General features: G+C 44.0%; 2 protein-coding genes across 3 annotated transcripts in view; one reads left to right on the top strand and one right to left on the bottom strand.

Annotated features, from left to right (window-relative positions):
- Positions 1–1538: 1538 nt before the first annotated feature.
- aspdh (aspartate dehydrogenase domain containing) lies at positions 1539–18149 on the top strand. 2 transcript variants are annotated; one of them, XM_080524318.1, is made up of 8 exons: positions 1539–1620; positions 1843–1896; positions 2052–2196; positions 3238–3322; positions 3692–3841; positions 6046–6269; positions 17057–17196; positions 17421–18149. In XM_080524318.1, the coding sequence occupies exons 2-8, from the start codon at positions 1863–1865 to the stop codon at positions 17456–17458; spliced, it is 816 nt and encodes a 271-aa protein (XP_080380444.1). In that variant the 5' UTR covers positions 1539–1620; positions 1843–1862; the 3' UTR covers positions 17459–18149. The 2 variants fall into 2 exon arrangements, with proteins under 2 accessions (XP_080380444.1, XP_080380445.1); XM_080524319.1 differs by having other exon boundaries at positions 1553–1620; positions 1846–1896.
- An 80-nt stretch (positions 18150–18229) lies between these two features.
- The window catches only part of gys1 (glycogen synthase 1 (muscle)), a 34675-nt gene continuing 32379 nt past the window's right edge, over positions 18230–20525 (bottom strand). The window contains exon 16 of the mRNA XM_080523674.1: positions 18230–19806. Within this exon, the coding sequence (XP_080379800.1) occupies positions 19543–19806 (264 nt within the window). The 3' untranslated portion in view covers positions 18230–19542. The remainder of the gene's footprint in view (positions 19807–20525) is intronic.

Below are 20525 nucleotides of genomic sequence, written 5' to 3'. Positions count from 1 at the left end.
TGCACTCTGGGTATGTAAGGTGAAAGGTGTAATAACACAATGCACTCTGGGTATGTAAGGTGAAAGGTGTAATAACACAATGCACTCTGGGTATGTAAGGTGAAAGGTGTAATAACACAATGCACTCTGGGTATGTAAGGTGAAAGGTGTAATAACACAATGCACTCTGGGTATGTAAGGTGAAAGGTGTAATAACACAATGCACTCTGGGTATGTAAGGTGAAAGGTGTAATAACACAATGCACTCTGGGTATGTAAGGTGAAAGGTGTAATAACACAATGCACTCTGGGTATGTAAGGTGAAAGGTGTAATAACACAATGCACTCTGGGTATGTAAGGTGAAAGGTGTAATAACACACCATGAGACATACGTTAAGCAAACAGGAGACTTAAAGGATACTGGAGGAACGTTAAGCTCTGGTTTATCTGCATTCGCCACAACTACTAGGCTGGGCTCTGCTAAACTACCGGCAATCTCTATGTGGCGTGTCAGCTTGACAAGTGAAATGCTCTAAGATAAAAACTGGCTGATAAGAAGAAATATCTTGTCAGACAAAAAACAAAGCAAAGCATAGCATTGCCTTGATTTAAGATAGTTTCATATTATTTGAGACAGGTGCAGATCTGCATTGTGGGAATCCACTTTGTTATTGTCTGAGAGGAGCAACACTGCATGTGTATATACAGTATATGAATATTACAAGAAATTAGTATGACAGATGTTTACCAAATTCAACATGATCGGATGAAAAACATGGCTGCAACATGCCACTCAATATTCTGCCTTTCCAGTCATTTTCAAATATAAAGAAATAACACTTAAAAATCTTCTTCTCATGAACCGCATGTCCGATTGACACGAAAATGGTTACATACTAGGCCTATGCTAGTACCAGTACCAGTCCCTGCAAAGTTTGCGGAGGACATGTTCATACTTCTAAAAATACAATGTAGGCCTACCATAAATTATGACATATGCAAATAGGGCTGTCAGTCATTGTTAGTCTAATCAATCTAAAATGTATTGTGCTCTGAGACAGTGCTATAACAGAGATGTGTATTTAGTTTAGTTTAGTTTAGTTTATTGTTTATTTCACAGGGACAGTGCATATTAAAATACATATGAGACACAAATGCAATATGCCGGAGTTAGCCAATAAGGCTAGTTTAAGTCTGTAGTCTTAACCCATGCCTCCTTACTTGCTACTTTTGCTACTGCGGCTATATTTTAGTTTTGAATTTATGAACTAGGATGTTAAATACCACCTTAGTGCTGTGATTCCATGGGCAAGAAAATGGTTTGTACATGTAAAGGAATAGTGGCCTATCGTGATACTGTAAACACGAAATATGATAATTATGTATCCCAGGAGGCAAACTAAATATCCCAAAGCAATGCTATGTGGAAATCATGTTCATTTGGATCTATTTAAGATCCTTGAAAAGCGGGGGTTCAGACACATTCCAGTGAAACAGGAACTAATAATTAACAGATCTTTTCACAAGTCAAACTTTGACCCCTGCTATCCCACAATCCGTTGAGTAGGGGGTCAGCCAGTGTGTAGTGGACATAGGCAAAGATTGGAGAGAAAGAGAGGGTGGTGAGAGAGGGTTGACCGGTGAGTAAAGCTGTAAATGTTGTGAAACGGAGGGTAATGAGGTGTGTGGATGTTAGATCTGATCCCGGACCACCAGAAGAGATAGGGCTTGGGTACAAAAGGAGATGAGAGAAAAAATGTGGACGTTAAACAATGGCGGGACTGTGGAATGAGAGGCGGGGGCGGGGGGGGGCTACTCGTAGGTAGACAACTTCTCCTAATGTTGTCTTTTGTCTTTCTCAGCAGAGACCACGTTAGCAACGATGAGGGTTGGAATTGTGGGATACGGACATCTAGGTCAGTCGTCCATGTCTCCCTCTCTGTCCCCCTTTTATCTGTGTTGATTTAAATAGGCTGCCTACACAAAGCAATGACAAAAAAACGTTTCCTCTAGATTTCACCGTCGCCCTTGTTGCAAGTTGCACTTTGTGTTGCCTCCTGCCTGTGTGTAGGGCAGTACCTGGTGGAGCAGATCCAGAGAGAGGGGGCCAGGGTCGGCTTGAGTTTGGTCTTCGTGTGGAACAGAAACCCAGACAGACTCAGAGGCTTGGTGTCTGAGGAGCTGATTCTACACGACCTCACACGCTTTGCAGACAGGTAGAGAGCCACATAGTCCATGATATGATATGCACATCTATAGCTTGATATGTACATCTATAGCATGATATGTACATCTATAGCATGCAAACACTCACACGCACACACACGGGCACGCACGCACACACGCACACACACGCACACGCACACACACACAACCATATTCCATCCCAGCATATCAGTATGACAGGTAGAAAGCCACATAGTACATGATATGTACATCTATAGCATGCAAACACACACACACACACGCACACACGCACACACACACACACACAAACTAGAACCACATTCCATCCCAGCATATCAGTATGACAGGTAGAAAGCCACAGCCCATAGGCACACACACACATATAAACCCACATATACCCCACACACGTTATATAAAAACCCACACATACTGTACCACACACACACCGCTTACTTGCTTTTATGGCAGTCCATCGTTGATGATGACATTGCTCATATTAATGTTTGCATTATTGTTTTTGCACTAAAGTTCAGCTCTGAATAATTGTGAATGCCATGTTGAAAATGTACAGGACAAATAAATCAGAGGCTGTTATTCCAAACACGTTTTCCAATCGATGGCTACATGCAAAACAAACATACACACACACACACTCAAACTCACAGCACCCAAAAGGCTATATCATGGCCCGAAATGGTCACTAAACAAAAAAACACAGCAAATAAGTTACCCAAAATGTCTGTTCTGAGACAGATATTCTGTAGATAAATTGTCATTTATTGATATCAATTAAATCAGGCCAGCCTCACTGACTGCAAATTTTTCAAGGAAAGCTTGTCCCTTTAAGAGAACCCTTTTTGAGGGGTTCTTTTACATGTAGAATCTTATAAAAAGGATTCCCCCACAAGCACCCTTTTGGTTCTGATTAGAAACACTAGAACGTTTGTTTATGAGTGGATGTGCATGCATGTTTGTGTTTCTGTTTGTGTGTCTGTGTTTGTGTGTGTTTGTGTGTGTGTGTGTGTGTGTGTGTGTGTGTGTGTGTGTGTGTGTGTGTGTGTGTGCTGCAGGGGTGCTGATGTGATTGTGGAGGTGTGTCATCCTCAAATAGTAAAAGACTTTGGGGTGCAGTTCCTCTCCAAGGTTCATTTCCTGGTAAGACCCATTTTCATCCTCTGGTAATAACACCCCCGTTATTAATCCCCTCTATTAAACTCCCCCGAATGCTGTCTTTAGCAGACCACAACACCTGTCTTTAGCAGACTACAACACCTGTCTTTAGCAGACCACAACACCTGTCTTTAGCAGACCACAACACCTGTCTTTAGCAGACCACAACACCTGTCTTTAGCAGACCACAACACCTGTCTTTAGCAGACCGCAACACCTGTCTTTAGCAGACCACAACACCTGTCTTTAGCAGACCACAACACCTGTCTTTGGTACTTAGACCATTTAGCACAAAGTGTCATGGTAAGTAGAATGGTATGGTCCAGCACTGTGCCCCCCCTCCTCCTTCTGCAGGTGGGTTCTCCTTCTGCCCTCTCAGACCAACACCTGAACCAACAGCTGCGTCAGGCTGCAGAGGATCATGGGAGGACACTCTATGTCCCCAGTGGTGCATTGTGGGGAGGCCAAGACATCCAGAGGCTGAACGACAGTGGAGCGTTGAAGGTGTGGGGTGGAAGGCAGGATGTATTTCTTCATCACTATTTCTGACAGCCCATATATTGTTATATATATGTACTATATATGTACTTACAACATTAAAGTCCTGGACAAAAGAGCACAGTAATACAGCAGCAGTACACTAGGTGACCCAAAATGACTGCTTATATCCTGGGGCTGCACAATGTTATCGCACAATGATTAACGCCAGAAAATTACCATTTAGGTCAAAGTGTGTGTGTTTTGGGTGATACAATAGATTTCCGTAGCTCCTCCTAAAACGGTTTACCACATGCCATAGTAAGCTCCGAAGTGTGACATGGCTAGCTTGTAAAGTTAGTGCCCAGAGTCAAATATAACCCTCTGGACACCATGCACCAGCTTTTCAGTCAAACAACCTTTCAAGAAGTTTTATTAAGAATTGTTCCTAGCTACGACTAAGGCTGCCACGATTAGTCGACTAGTCACGACGACGTCGACTACCAAAATCGTCGCCGACATATTTGGTAATCGCCGTAGTCGCACGTTTTTTGGGAGCTGAAATAAGCGTTTTTTTTTTTTTTTTTTTTTTTTTTGCCTAGCACCAGGGGAGCCCCCCCTCCCAAATTTCGTTGTTTGGTACCTGTACTATATCAATGACAATAAAGACCATTCATTTCATTCGATAAGCATTCGTTTTTCTTCCCTGAAGCTGCCACTGGCTAGCGTCTCCCAGTGTCTTTGATGTACATGCGCAGTGTCGGTCATCCGGGGCACACGTGACTTCCCCGGAAAAACAAACAGAGAAATGTCTTCCTGTCCTCGTACCTCTAAAGTGTGGGAGCATTTCAACCACAACGTTGAAAAAAAGAATGTAAAATGTAAAATTTGCAAAGCTGAACTCGCTTATCATGGCAGCACGTCTATGATGCGCGAGCATCTAAAAAGGAAGCACGTTGTGGCAGATGACGAGGAAGACGATGGCTCGTCTCGGTAAGCTAGTTAGCTTGTTATTGGCTAACGATATCGTTACGTTAAAAGCCTTCTTACATTATTTTACGTTGTCATCAAAGCGATACTTATCAAATAGCTAAAAATTTTGTCTTAACGTTACAGTGCTAAGAAGGCGCGTTCTACTATGAGATGAGTGAAGCAAAGCAAAACTTTTGTACTCTGTACAAGTATTTATTTTTGTTTTTGTATTCTTTTGGTTGCCTAGTGCCTAGCCTACCTCATTTTACTCAGCAGTTTGCACCCTCTACTACTCTTTACATTACATTACATGCAAGTGATGCCAGAAATAAATCTGCAAAGTTCATTAAAATATCTATTTTTGAGTGAACAATCATTTTAATTGTCTTTATTTTTAGTTAGCACATGCCTACAACAACAACTAACAACTTCAAGCTAAATTTAGAAGCTGATTTAGAAGATGATAGCTAAATAAGAGCGATTGAGTAATTGTGCGATAAGCTGTAATTTATGATCCGATTAGTCGACTAATCGTAAAAATAATCGGTGACTAGTCGACTATGAAAATAATCGTTTGTGGCAGCCCTAGCTACGACATCTGGTATTACTTTCCCAAATTGCCCCGTGAAGGACTGAAGTCATAACTGGCTGGGGTGGGCCATTCAAAGTAGACTCAGTGATGTAGCCATGAATTACTGAAAGAGATTCAGAACATGCCAAATGGACGACAATTCACCCATCAGCCTTTTTGGCCCACAGCGATCATGTTGCACTCCCGTGTCTATGGAACTACCCAACCTACTGTGGTGGTACATTATGTATACCGGTACTATTATTATACAGTACATCTTTCTCTCAAAACAGCTGATAATGCAGGATAACTTTCAGAATATGGCCTACTAAGAACGTACACTCAGGGTCATACAAGCTTATGATGCCTTATGATGCATAACGACATCATCATGATGCATTACACTTAGTTTGAGTAAAGTAAAGTTGAGATGGGAATCTTCAAACAAGCCAGCATACCTCCAGGGTTACTGACTCCAAGCTTTGTAAACAACTCTTGGACAAAAATGAAAAACAACTGTATGGGGGTGGTGGTGTCCTCTGGCTCAACAGAATTTTGTCCGCAGGGTTTTTCGGGTTAGAGGCAATGGATATTTTGTTGTTGCACAACAGGCGTTGCATTGGAGATATAGCTGCTGTGAGAAGAGGTTACCAATCCTTACATCCACACCTCTTTTACCCTCTCTCAGGCTCTGTTCATCCGGATGTCCAAGCACCCATCTTGTTTCCGGCTGACGGGAGACGTGCTCTCTGATTGGACGGAGAGTGAGGGGAGGCGAGTCTTATTCAGTGGCTCAGTGGCAGAGCTCTGTCCTGTCGCCCCTAACAATGTTAACACCATGGCAGCAGCTGCTATCGCTGCGGAAACGCTGGGCTTCGCTGGAGTCCGGGGAGAGATAGTGTCAGACACAGCGTGAGTCTTTCTTCCTCTCACAATTGCCTTAAATAAGACAGGAAAAACATGGCTGCCACATGCCACTCAATATTATATATGCATTTACAGCCATTTTTGGGCCGGCTGTGGCGCAGGAGGTAGAGCCGGCGTCTAATGATCGCAAGGTTGGCAGATCGGTGGTTTGAAGCCCGTCTAGCCACATGTCGAGATGTCCTTGGGCAAAACACTGAACCCCAAATTGCTCCCAATGAGCAGGCCGGCGCCTTGCATGGTAGCTTGCCGCCATTGGTGTGTGAATGGGGCCGTTGTAAAGCGCTTTGAAATAAGGCGCTATATAAGTCAGTCCATTTACCATTTTAAATATGAAAAAGCCTTCTGCCATATTCATAACAACTGGCCATAACTCTGGTGTCTTTTTTTTTGCTTTTTGGCAGACATGTAGAAGACCCCAGGCCACACCCTCACAAGGCTATTTCGGACATATTTATTTATATTAATTAATGTGAAATTTGGTGAGCCTCAAAACTAGGGGTGGGCATCAATGATCGATGATCGATTAATTGATCGATAAGGTCTTGGTCGATCACAAAATATTTTGATCGATAATCATTAATATTTTTTAATTATTTTTTATTTTTTATTTTTTTAGAATAATAATAATGGAAATTAGTTTGTCCACGTGTCACCAGATTGCGTTCGTCTCTCACCCCTGAACATGTTAACATGATCATCTTTCTGAACAAGAACCAGTAGGCCTGCCGCCTACAGTCTCTCGCTGGAGTTTAAATGTAAGTTAAGCTGGACGCTCTTAAGGACACTAACGTTTTCAGTCATCCTCCTATTTGTGAGTAACACATTTTTTTTACTGCTCCTATGGTGAGTTACTTATTTTCTATATTTTTATTTATAATGTAAAATGTGTTTTTAAGTTAAACAATTTAGGCTACTCACTGCCTTGTTTAAGAGGATTGTTATCTGACTGTAGTGTCTAGTTTGGATGTGAATGAATGAATGTGTGCAATAGCAACACAAATAAAGTTTTTTCCCCAAGGAAAACATGCTTGTTATTTCTGCCCTATTTTTTTTTCCCGATTTTCTTTTTGATTTAAAAAAAAATATATATATATATATATATATATATACAAAAAAAGCTTATTGATTAATCGATAATTGATCGTTAATTCGTTACGATTATCTAAAAAAAATGTTGATCGTTTGCCCAGCCCTACTCAAAACACAGATCTACCAAATTCCAACATGATCGGATGAAAAACATGGCTGCCACACTTACTTACTTAGGCCTTTAAATTCCCTAGGGAGCATAGGCCATCGATGAAGCCCCTCCATCATCCCCGTTCTTATGCTCTCCGATCCAGTTGTTGCCATGACAGCCCTTCTGCCTTCATCTCCTGTTCTGTGGATCTTCTCCAGGTGGTTCTAGGTCTTCCTCTCTTCCTCCTGCCTTGTGGGTTGTGTTAGAGCCTGCTTTGTGATTGATTTGTTTGGTCTTCTGATGTGTGACCTATCCAGTTTCATTTTCTCCTCCTGATATGGTTTTCTATTGTTTCTTGTTTAGTGAGTTCCCACAGTTTGGCGTTTGAGACGGTGTTAGTTCAGTAGCTTCTGAGGAGGTGTTGGAGGTGTTGGAGGCAGCAGTTAATAAATATTTGTAGTTTGTTGGGTATGTTGGTGGTTGTCTTCCAGGATTTGACATTTGCGTTGAAGATTTCTAGTTTGGTCTTGAGTGACAGGTTTTTTGTTTTCCAGATTTCGTTTAAGATGTTAATTCTGTCCTTGCTTTTCCAATTCTGGCTTTGACATCCTCCTCCGATCCTCCGTCCACAGTAATTATACTCCCGAGGTATGTGAAATGAACTACATCCTCTAGCTGGTTTTGGTCCATCATTATTGATGTCTTGTTCTTGTTGTTGATTCGCATTACTTTGGTTTTTGATGAGTTGATTTTGAGCCCAAGTGAAGCAGCTGTTGTCTCTGTGTGATTTTTCCTGCATCTGCTGGTGGGTGTGTGCTTGTAGTACCAAATCATCATACAAATCCAGATCTTCTAGCTGTTCTGTCAGGCTCCACTGTATGTCAGTTCGGCTGTTGCTGGTTACCTGTTTCATAGTCCAGTCTATGCAGAGGAGGAAGAGGAAGGGTGAGAGCAAGCATCCCTGCCGCACCCCAGTCAGGTCCTCAAAGGCCTCTGATATGCATCCTTCATGGAGAACTTGGCATTCCATCCCTTGGTAGGTGCTCTTGATGATGCTGATGAACTATGGTGGGATGCCATAGTGCGTCATCAATTTCCACAGCATCTCCCGATCCACAGTGTCAAAAGCCATTTCAAAATCTATGAAATTCACATAGACAGGAGAGTTCCATTTGATGAATTGGTCGATGATAATCCTGAGGGTGGCTATTTGGTCTCCACAGGATCTGCTATTTCTGAAGCCAGCCTGGTTTTCCCTCAGTTTCTCATCAACCACCTTCTTAAGCCTCTCCAGTAGAATGCGGTTGAGCACCTTCCTTGGTGTTGAAAGCAGCGTTATTCCTCTGTAGTTTTTACACTCCCTGAGGTCCCCTTTCTCAGGAATATTCACAAAGTTGCCATCTCTCCAATCTGACGGGACATTTTCTTCCTCCCAGGTGATTCTCATGAGATGGTGAAGCATGTTGGTGGAGGTTTCGATGTCTGCCTTGAGGGCTTCAGCTGGTATCTTGTCCGGCCCCTTTGCCATGCCTCCTCTCAAGGCCTTAATGGCCTTCTTAATTTCTGTCTTGTTGGGGGGGGGTTACAGTTTATCTTTATCAGGTTTGCGGCTGTTGGGATCTCTAGTCTCCTTACACTGCATGTGGTGTGTGTGAAGTGTAATTGATTAATCACTGGAGAACACCTAAGATCACCGCTTGCTGTGTGCTTGCCGTGTGCTTGCCATGTGTTTGCTGTGTGTGTGTGTGTGTGTGTGTGTGTGTGTGTGTGTGTGTTCATAGATTCACGGTGTGCCTGTCCTGAGACTGCTGTGGTGGTAGCATCCCCCTCTACAGCCAGATGCCCTACCCTTATTTATCCCTACAGCAAGTATTGCCACCACATTTTGTATAGAGTAAACATTTTAAAGCATAGACGTTGGAAATAAAATATTGTTATTTAACCTTAACTCCTTTAAATGGTAAATGGTAAATCCTTCTTTAAATGGTAAATGGACTGACTTATATAGCGCCTTATTCCAAAGCTCTTTACCAACATGATCAAGTTGTTGTCTGCACAAATCTACAGTCGCTACAAATCTTTCTCCATTTTCGCTCATGGTTCCTAGTCCTTGTCTTCCCATTATCAGATTGTAGCCATTATTGTTTCCTCCTGTCTTTGCATCAATGTCTCCCATCAGAATCATGATGTCCCTTCCTTTCTTGGCCTGGAGTATGTGATTATAGTTGGTTGTAGAAGTGAGGCTGTGGTGCAGGAGGTAGAGCCGCCGTCTAATGATCGCAAGGTTGGCAGATTGGCGGTTCAAGCCCCTGCTGGCCATATGTTGAAGTGTCCTTGGGCAAAACACTGAACCCCAAATTGCTCCCAGTGAGCGGGCCGGTGCCTTGCATGGTAGCTTGCCGCCATTGGTGTGTGAATGTGTGTGTGAATGGGTGAATGAGAGGCTGTTGTAAAGCGTTTTGGATAAAGGCGCTATATAAGTGTAGTCCATTTACCAAGTGTTTCATTGTATGCATCGTTGGTGGGGGCGTAGCATTGTACTACTTGGAAGTAAAAAAAAATTGTAGTGAAAGCTGCAACCAAGCATTTCCAACCATTTTAAATATAAAGAATAACACTTCGCAAGTCTTCGCATGTCCGATTGACATGAAAATGTATACGCAGTATGCTTATGCCAGTCCCTGCAAAGTTTGCGAAGGACAAGTTCATACTCAAATACACAGCTATTATACAAATGAATATGTACCATACATGATAACAGTCAAATAGGGCTACGTCAGTCATTGTTAGTCAACGAAGCGTGCTCTGACAGTGCCATAACAGAGATGTACTTCTTATTTGGAGGTTTTTCAAATTTGAGGTTAACCTTTGCGCCCTTAATTGCCGCTTACGCCTATATTTTATATTTAGAAATGGCTGGAAATGCAGAATATAAAGAAGCATGTGGCAGCCATGTTTTTTTTATCTGATCATGTTGGAATTTGGTACACATAGTAAGTGTCATACTACTGTCTTGAGGCTCACCAAGTTTCAGCTTAATTTGCATAAATATGTCCGACAGCCTCATTTGCATATTTTGTAAATGATGGTGCTGATTAGTTTGCATGTAGCGTGGTATTTTTTTGATGTGGGAACTTTTCATTACATACTTCTTATGTACCAACTGTTATGTTGATCACACTTACTGTTATGTATTTTGGTCTGTGCTGTTTGCCGTAGCTGGAAGTGCAATGCATGTTGGGAAACGGGGTTGTTGTCTTTGTATTGAAGTACCGAGTGGAAATAAAGACGCACTATCAGAAGCTCCGTGCTCCGACTACTTTATGGTTTTATGGCAGTCATAAACCTGTCTCCGTATATAACAAATTGGCGACGAGGTGGTTTTAACTCACGCGAACGGTATGTGTGGTGTGGAGTGGAGTTAATTAGGACGTGGCTGTGTTCTTGTTAGCAGTGTGAAGCTAATGCAGCTAGTTTGCACCGCACGTCGTGCCCAGCGTCGGTTGTGATTGACACGGATGTCTGCTGGAGGGGAATTGTCAGCTGAAGAGGACCTGTCAACTGAAGAGGAATTGTCAGAAGGTAATACTGATAACCAGGAGCCTACAAGGAAGATGGCTGGAGTTATTGGAAATATTGGCCCTTTTGATGAACATGTGGAACAATGGAGCGCATACTCTGAGCGTTTTGATTATTTCCTATCAGCTAATGACATTCCTGATGAAAAAAGGGTAGCCACGTTTCTGTCAGTAATGGGTCCAAAGACTTTTAATCTGTTGCGTGACCTACTACAGCCTAACAAGCCAGGGACCAAGACCTATCAAGACATAGTGGATGTCCTGACACAACACTATTCACCCAAACCATTACTAATCGCAGAAAGGTTCAGATTTCACCGACGTGATCAAGAGGAAGGTGAATCTGTTACGATGTTTGTTGCAGCACTGAGAAAATTGTCTGAACATTGTGAATTTGGGCAAGTGCTAAATGACACATTAAGAGACAGACTAGTATGTGGCCTAAGAAATGAAGCAGCACAGAAGAAACTGCTGACTGAGAGTGACTTGACATTACAGAAAGCCATTAACATCAGTGTCTCCATGGAGATGGCCTCAAAGGAGGCTCAACAGCTACACTCAACAGGCAGAGTGCATGCCGTCCAGACAGAGAAGCAGAGTGGACAAGGGCCATGTTTCCGTTGTGGCAGAACGGGACATCAAGCCACGACTTGCTGGTGTAAAGATATGGACTGTCGCAGTTGTGGAAAAAGGGGCCACATAGAGCGTGCCTGTCAAGGCAGAAGAACCATGGAGAAAACCTCGAAGTCTGCCGGCAGACAGGAACCTTGGAAAAACAGGAAGAAAACACAAGTTCACACCGTGAGACAAAAAGAGACAGTGTCCAGTGATTCTTCGGAGGGAGAGCAAGTGATGGAGGTGCATACACTGAGGATAATGAAAGTCGATGGAGACTCAGAGGGTTATTGGGTCAAGCCCATGTTGGAGGGGCATCCAGTGAGTATGCAAATTGACACTGGCTCAAAAGCATCCATCATCTCAGATGGGGTTTACAAACAAGTCTTGAGACACCTACCACTGCGACCTTCTGACACTAGGTTCAAAACCTATCTGGGAGAACCTGTACCCATGGCAGGAATGACAGATGTCATGGTCCAGAGTAACAACAAAGTAAAGAAACTCCCCATCTACATTGTTAGAGGTGACTACCCGGCCATCCTAGGACGGGTGTGGCTAGAGAAAATGAAGCTGAACTGGCACACAGTGAAAATGGTATCACAAACTACCACCAACTTAGCTGCTATCTTGAAGAAACATGAAGAGATCTTCCGGAACGAATTAGGCAGCATGAAAGGCATCACCGTCAGACTAAGCGTTAAGCCTGAAGCAACACCAAAGTTCATGAAGGCCAGGTCGGTGCCGTACGCTATCCGATCGAAAGTAGAAGATGAATTGGATGCCCTGGTTAAGAACGGGGTCTTGGAACCAGTAGCTATCAGCGAATGGGCCACGCCCATAGTACCCGTACCCAAGAAGACTGGAGAAATTCGCATCTGTGGAGATTTCAAAGTGACACTGAACCCGGTGCTGTCAGCAGAACAGTATCCTCTTCCCCACATTGACGATTTGTTTGCAGGCCTGAGTAATGGACAAAAGTTTAGCAAGATAGACCTTAACCAAGCCTACCTGCAGATGCACATGAGGATTCTAAGGAACTGCTCACAGTAACCACACAGAAGGGGCTTTTCAGATATTGCCGGCTCCCTTTCGGAATCACGTCGGCTCCTGCGCATTTCCAACGGGCCATGGATCAAATCCTACATGGTCTCCCTGGAGTGCAGTGCTACCTGGACGATATCCTGTGCACAGGAGCTACGGATGAGGAACACCTTTGCAATTTGGATGCAGCTCTTCAGAGGCTGCAGGATTACGGGCTCAGGGTTCGCAAAGACAAGTGTGAGTTCTTTCAACTATCTGTTGAGTATCTGGGACATGTGATTGATGCTAAAGGGTTACACACTGCCCCATCCAAGATTCGGGCCATCGTGGACGCCCCGCCTCCAGATAATGTGAGCCAGTTACGTTCGTTCTTGGGCTTACTAAATTATTATGGCCGTTTCATACCGAACTTGTCATCCATGCTCAAGCCGTTGCACGACCTGCTTTGTAAGGGCAAAACATGGAAATGGAGTGACGCCTGCCAGGAGGCTTTTCAGAGAGCAAAAGAGACGTTAGTGACATCAGGGGCACTGACCCACTTTGATCCCTCACTTCCCATTCAGTTGGCCTGCGATGCGTCTCCATATGGGGTGGGGGCCGTCATTTCCCACTTAATGCCAGGCGGAGGAGAGAGGCCTATAGCATTTGCATCACGAACATTGAACAAAGCGGAGGCTAACTATGCTCAGATAGAGCGGGAAGCATTGAGCATCGTCTATGGTGTTCGCAAGTTCCATCAGTACCTGTATGGGAGGCGATTCGAACTTCTGACTGACCACCGACCCCTCACGACCATCCTAGGGCCACACACTGGGATACCTTCACTCGCAGCGAGTCGCATGCAACGGTGGGCATTACTGTTGTCAGCACACTCGTATGATATCAAGTATCGCAAGGCTGACCTTCACTGCAACGCGGATGCACTCTCTAGGTTACCACTTCCTGTCACTAGGCCGGAGCCGCGTGCTGCAGACATCTTTTACTTCAGCCAGGTGGATGATGCACCAGTTTCAGCTGCTCAGGTGAGGAGAGCCACTCGCACTGACCCTGTCTTGTCAGTGGTGATGGACGTTGTGATGAGGGGTAGATCAGGCAGCGGCGACCCCAGTGTTCAACCATATCTCTCCAGGAGAGCCGAACTGTCGATGCAAGCGGGTTGTTTACTTTGGGGGAGGAGGGTGGTTATTCCGCCGTCATTACGCAAGCTCATTCTGCAACAGCTCCATGCAGGTCACAGTGGGATAGTTAGGATGAAAGAGATAGCAAGAAGTTACTTCTGGTGGCCAGGAGTCGACAGGGAGATCGAGAATACGGCCAAAACCTGTTCCTCATGCCAAGAAGTTAGGAATACCCCACAACTAGCTCCTCTGCATCCCTGGGAGTTTCCCAAAGAACCCTGGCAGCGAGTACACATTGATTTTGCAGGGCCTGTAGAGGGCCGAATGCTCCTGGTGTGTGTGGACGCACATAGCAAGTGGCCGGAGGTGGCCATTATGAAATCCACCACTACTGCAAAAACCATTGAAAAGCTTGGAGAGATCTTCAGCCGTTTCGGGTCTTCCCTTCAGCTGGTTTCTGATAATGGACCACAACTGGTGTCACAAGAAATGACTACATTCCTACAAGCAAATGGCATCCAACACATCCGATCGGCACCGTTCCATCCTGCGACCAACGGCTTGGCTGAAAGGTTTGTTCAGACCTTGAAGAAAGCACTAAAGACATCTCAAGGCAAAGGAACACTACATCAGAGATTGCATAGATTCCTGTTAAACTATCGCAACACGCCACATGCCACTACTAAAGTTTCACCCGCTGCCCTGATGTTCAAAAGAGATCTACGAACCAACTTCGACCTCTTAAAGCCGACAACAGTGAAAGATGTAGTTCAGCATCAGCAGGAGAAGCAGATCCAACAAAGGATGCTGCGGGCTAAAGAAAGAGCCTTCTCTCCAGATGAGTCAGTACTGGCCAGAAATTACAGTACTGGACCCAAGTGGGTTCCTGCAACCATCGTCAAGCGGTCTGGTCCCGTCTCCTACACTGTCCAAACTGCTGCCGGACTAGTGTGGAAAAGACACGTCGATCAACTTCTGGCAGGATCGCCCAGAGACCAACCTTCGGTGGATGTCCCGGACGAGTCAGAGTTCAGAGCACCCCATCGCCCACCGTCACCACCTCCAGGTGCACCTGAAACCGATGGGGAGACTTCCGTGCCTGAATTCCCATTACAAGGGGCGATGATGGATGTTCCTACACCTGCGGTTGTTCCAGAGTCCCCTCACAGAGACAGTAAGACTGAACATTCTGTTGAGCAGCGTTACCCGGGAAGAGATCGTCGTCCTCCAGAACGCCTGAACTTATAGACTCTAAGTTTAAGACCACCCAAACAACTGGGACAGAATAATTCCCATGGGTATGGTCACGGGATGAGGTAGTCTACCCTCATCTCGTAGTTAGGTTTGTGTTTGGAAAACAGACTGTTTGAAACGATATAACTATACAGTATATTGTTGTTCTTGTGCCTTAAGATTTGAAGTTTAAAGTTCAGTTGTAATTGTTGGGGGAGGGCCTCTGTTCTAAGGGGGGAGGAGATGTTATGTATTTTGGTCTGTGCTGTTTGCCGTAGCTGGAAGTGCAATGCATGTTGGGAAACGGGGTTGTTGTCTTTGTATTGAAGTACCGAGTGGAAATAAAGACGCACTATCAGAAGCTCCGTGCTCCGACTACTTTATGGTTTTATGGCAGTCATAAACCTGTCTCCGTATATAACACTTACGGTATATTTGAAGAAGATTATTTAGTGTTTTTCACAAAATTCTAAATAGCCGAAAATCTATTGGGACGCATCTGTTCAGTCTTACTAGCTTTTTGTGTCTCTAGGACAAAATGATTAAAAAGTTACAGCCTCTCAAAGTTACAAAATTCAACCTTCTGGAATTCTGATGTCAAAATTGTTGTGAGGGTGTGGACAGGGGTCCTCTACGTGCCTGCCAAAAAGGAAAAGAAGTTACCAATATTTGAGGCAGTCATGGCCATTTTTTATAAAATACCAACAGAAGAATATTGCAGGGGATTTGGGCAAATATTTTTGGTCCGCTACTCACACGTTTAGCTGTGTTGCTCATTCCACAATGCATGATCCTTACAAGTTGTACCTCGTTGTATAGGTGACTAATCAGGCTTTCCAACAATATCAAATATAATACCAATTGGTATTATTAAAGGGGAGGAATAATCGACCAAAATAACGTTTCCGAACTTTTTTTGAGGAGTTTATATTTGATAGGTCAAAAATAAAATGTTCACCCAAATCTGCTCACGACAGTCATCATCTCCCTATCCACGAAGCCAAATTCCACCCTCCCACCCACCTCCCTCTCTGACTGTTTGCTGGTAATTAAATCCTGGTTCTCAATCAACTTCCTAAAATTAAACAGTGATAAAACAGAGGTTCTCCTCGTTGGCACTAAATCCACCTTGGCTAAACCTCACAGCTTCTCACTTACCATTGACAACTCCATAGTCTCCCCTTCCCCTCAGGTTAAGAGTCTGGGTGTCATCCTGGACAGCACATTATCCTTCGAATCTCACATCAACAATGTCACTCGGTCTGCATATTTCTACCTACGCAACATTAATCGTCTCCGTCCATCACTTACACCCTCCAGCACCACCATTCTTGTCCATGCCCTGGTTACTTCGCGTTTAGACTATTGTAATGCCATCCTCTTCGGTCTCCCACACAAATATCTCCATAAACTCCAACTGGTCCAGAACTCAGCTGCACGCATCATCACTAGAACTCCCTCCATTCACCATATCACTCCAGTTCTCCAACAACTTCACCGGCTCCCCATCAAATTCCGTATTCACTTTAAGATTCTCCTTCTCACCTTTAAGGCTCTCCATAACCTAGCACCCTCATACCTCTCTGAACTCCTTCTTACTCACACTCCCTCCCGTAGTCTCAGATCCTCCTCTGCTGCCAACCAACTTGTCATCCCTTCTGCCCGTCTTACTACTATGGGGTCTAGAGCCTTCAGCCGCTCTGCTCCCCGCCTCTGGAACTCTCTGCCACCCAACTTACGCAATATTGACACTCTCACCACTTTCAAATCCTGCCTTAAAACACACCTTTTCACAACGGCTTACTTGGTTTGATCTCATGTATTTTGTTTGTTGTTATATCTAAGTTTGCTTTGTTGATTTTAATGCTTTGATATGTGGTTTTACACTGTCTTGTAAGGTGTCTTTGAGAGCCTTGAAAGGCGCCCATAAATAAAATGTATTATTATTATTAATATTATTATTATCATCTCTCCTCCCTCTCTTTCTTTCTTTACTTCTACCAGGCTAAGTGATTACCACGTGGTAGACGTGGAGGTTACAGGTGCTAATGGTTTCTCAGTGCACACAGTGAGGAGAAACCCAGCCAAACTGGGAGCCGTTACTGGGAGTGCCACTTACAACTCCTTCTGGAGCAGTTTACTAGGTGGGTCCTGCTGTTGGAAGCTATACATGACACATGTCTCCAGGGTCTCAGGCAAGGTTTGTGTGTGTGTGTGTGTGTGTGTGTGTATGTTTGTGTGTGTGTGTGTGTGTGTGTGTGTGTGTGTGTGTGAACATGCAGTAGGCCTATACATCTGTATGAGACAATGAAATTGTTGACAATGAAGTTGTGTTGTATCTTAGCATCTATTGCCTTCTCTCCCTCAGTTTGCAAGGGGCACGGTGGTCGAGTTTACTTGTGCTGAGGAGGGAACAATTCCAGAAGAATTATGCTATTACATTATACTATTACACACAAACATGAAGAACATACACAAGTAAACACAGAATAAACACTCTCTCTCACACACCCATGCAAGCAGATCCACACACACGCACACACTCTTAACAGCCTTGTGGAATTGTTGGTGGCTTTGTAATTACTGGACCTTATTTCCCAAAAGTCTTGGAACTTTATGTTTATTGTTACAATTATCATTAGTGCATTGTTATTTTTCATTAATCAGTTTCCCCAAAGTGTTATTTACACTAGAAAGCACTCCTAAATGTAAGGGTGCTCCAGGCTGCTGTAGAGAAGCAACATCTCTACAAGTGAATCCTTTCTCCTTGGAGACACAGCATGTTAGGGCCAAAATTATGAAAACAAATCCACAGAATGGTTTACAAAAACAAATCAAGAGGTGTTTGTGTGTGGATAATTATATTTGTGAGTTGTGTCTTTTTTTTATGGATAATAACAAGCGTATCAAGGAATTATAAATCAAGAAGCTGTTTTAAAAGTGTTGGAACACCGATAATCAATGTATCGGGGAATGAGGCACTGAGTGTGTATGCGTTAGAGAGAGAGAGAGCGAGCGAGCGATAAGAGAGAGGGTGCACATTCATCTTTGCAATGTGTTTTTTTTCTCTGAGTTGTAATAAATCATAACAAATACAGTAAAAGAGACGACCTCTTTGTTTTCATTACTAATGCATATACTTTATTTTCAATTCCTCTGATGTATGATTGTAACACAAACAACAAATTCATAGTACAGGGCGTGTATGTAAGCTCCTGATACATTCACCTCTTCTCTGGTTACACAGAAACCAACCTACCCAGCCTCCCTCTGTGACTCTCCTTAAAACACAGCTTCTCTCTCAGGACCCCAGCATAGAAGTGCTGCCAGATACAGCACAGCACTTTCACAATTCATCACACACATAAATACTCATACAAACACACAAACACACGCACAGTCCCTCTGAGTGATGAAAGAGCTCAAGCCCAACAGCTCTTCAGCAGGAAGTTCAAAGGCATGTTTTCACATTGCACTTCTGATCACAGTTTGGGTTGTTAAAAGCCCCCTGGTACCTGTGTTGAGGGACAGATAACCGTGACGATGCGTAAACTCACACCTGTTGGGGGGGGGGGGCAAACCTGAAAGGGCTGTAAATGAACACTGTGAATGAGGTCTGGCACGGGATAGCACAGCTCAATTGGCCCCATAGAGTGTAATAGTGTGACCAGTTAGGGAAATGCTCAGGTGGGGAAGTGCTGCCATTGGCTAGATTGAGTGAGTCTCAAATAGTATATTATTGTCCTTGTTGGCTAGACAAGTTAGCCTTCATCAGTTTCTTTAGTTAGCCCTACTGTAGCTCTCTTATCTCAGTTTTAGTTGTCACTAATATTAGCCCATGCTAATAGTGATGACTAAGTACAAATTTAGATAAGCAACCCAGGGTAACCCTTGTCTATTCTATATTCAGCCCTATTGTTATCCAGTGTTAGCTCCTTCAGAAAACCAGTATTGGCTATTCGCTTGTAGAGGCAGAGTTTAGCCTTTTTAGTTTTGTCAATATAGTCCATGAACAGTTCATGTCAAAAATCCACAGACTTATGTTAGCTATTTATAAAATTCCCTGTCGGAAAAACAAGTGGGGATTTTCGACTTGAATCAGATGCAAGTTTAACAAACTAGACTGGACTGAGTGCCTATTAGCTCCTGGTTTGACTGCTGGTTTTAATTTGCTTATTCCAAGTAATATGTTTTAGAATACCACAGATATTCTCCACCTCTCTCATCCCTTCCGTTTTTAAATTTATATAAATATAAATTGCTCACACGGGCCTATAGGCACACACAGGCTGAGGCACACACAGTGTATTTTCAGAACATATAATATCATATATAATGCATTACAGATTTTGACATTTTCAAGTGAAATGTGACAACATGAGAGTGGAGTGTTTGTATTGTCTGCTGTGGAGAGTTTCTGTAGAAGCATGTGTACACTGTGAGTCTGCGTGTGCCCTGTTTGCGTGAGTGTGTCTCTGTGTGTGCGTGTCTCAGTTTTTATCGCTGGTGGCACCGTCACCGTTCCCATTGGCAGCACCAGGGAGGTTGTAGGGTAAGGAGGACAGGCCCTTGTTTTTAAACGGCAGGGAGAAGGGCTGGCGGATGTTCACGCGGTCTTTCTCAGCCTCCAGGTCTTCGTCGTAACGTTCCTCCTCATCGTTGTCTTCCGCCTCACTGTGGTGGGGGGAGGAGTGGCGGGACAGGGCCGGGGAGGGAGGCACAGAGGCTGGTCTCGGGTACCGGAAACCAGTGGTCTGAGAGGAAATACAAGGGTGGTGGGATGGCAGATTACAATTAGGGGTGAGGAACTTGGAAGGACATGCACAAGAGAGTTATATAATAATAATAATAATAATAATAATAATAATAATAATAATAATCTCATATCTTATAATATAATATCTTATAGCGCCTTTCAAGGAACTCAAGGATGTTTTACAAATGTACAGAAAGACAGTCAGACAGATAAAAACAGAAAACAGAAAGACAACGCCAAAAAATTTAACTAGGGGCCAAAGGCCTTGGTGAACAGGTGGGTTTTGAAGGCTGATTTGAAGTTGTCCAGGATAGGGGCATTGCGGAACACTGTGGGGAGAGAGTTCCAGAGGGTGAGGACTGCCACACTGCAGGCTCTATCCTCAAAGGTCCGTAGGTTGGTGCGGGGGGTGGAAAGCACACCCATGTCTGAGGACCGCAGGTTCCGGGATGGGGTATGTTGGCAGAGAAGGGGAAGCATGTAGATAGTGAAGAGGAGGGGTCCAAGTACAGAGCCTTGAGGCATGCCATGGTTGACTGGGGCTGAGGGGGCACTAGAGCCGTTGATGGTGACAAACTGTTTCCTGTTGGAGAGGTAGGACTGGAACCAGAAGAGAGCTGTACCGGTGAGGCCTAGGTGGTCAGATAGGCGTTTGAGGAGGATGGTATGGGAGACAGTGTCAAAGGCTGCCGAGAGGTCCAGGAGGATGAGGATGCT

This window comes from Nansenia antarctica, assembly GCF_963989245.1.
Source record: "Nansenia antarctica genome assembly, chromosome: 2".
In the NCBI taxonomy this organism is placed as follows: Eukaryota; Metazoa; Chordata; class Actinopteri; order Argentiniformes; family Microstomatidae; genus Nansenia; species Nansenia antarctica.
This window is presented reverse-complemented; position numbering and strand designations above follow the sequence as displayed.

Excerpts from the sequence above, each read along its gene's own strand:
- aspdh (XM_080524318.1), top strand. The coding sequence starts at position 1,863 with ATGAGGGTTGGAATTGTGGGATACGGACATCTAG. Across the intron at positions 3,323-3,691 it reads TCTCCAAGGTTCATTTCCTG|GTGGGTTCTCCTTCTGCCCT; the intron begins GTAAGACCCATT and ends CTCCTTCTGCAG. Across the intron at positions 17,197-17,420 it reads CTTCTGGAGCAGTTTACTAG|TTTGCAAGGGGCACGGTGGT; the intron begins GTGGGTCCTGCT and ends TCTCTCCCTCAG.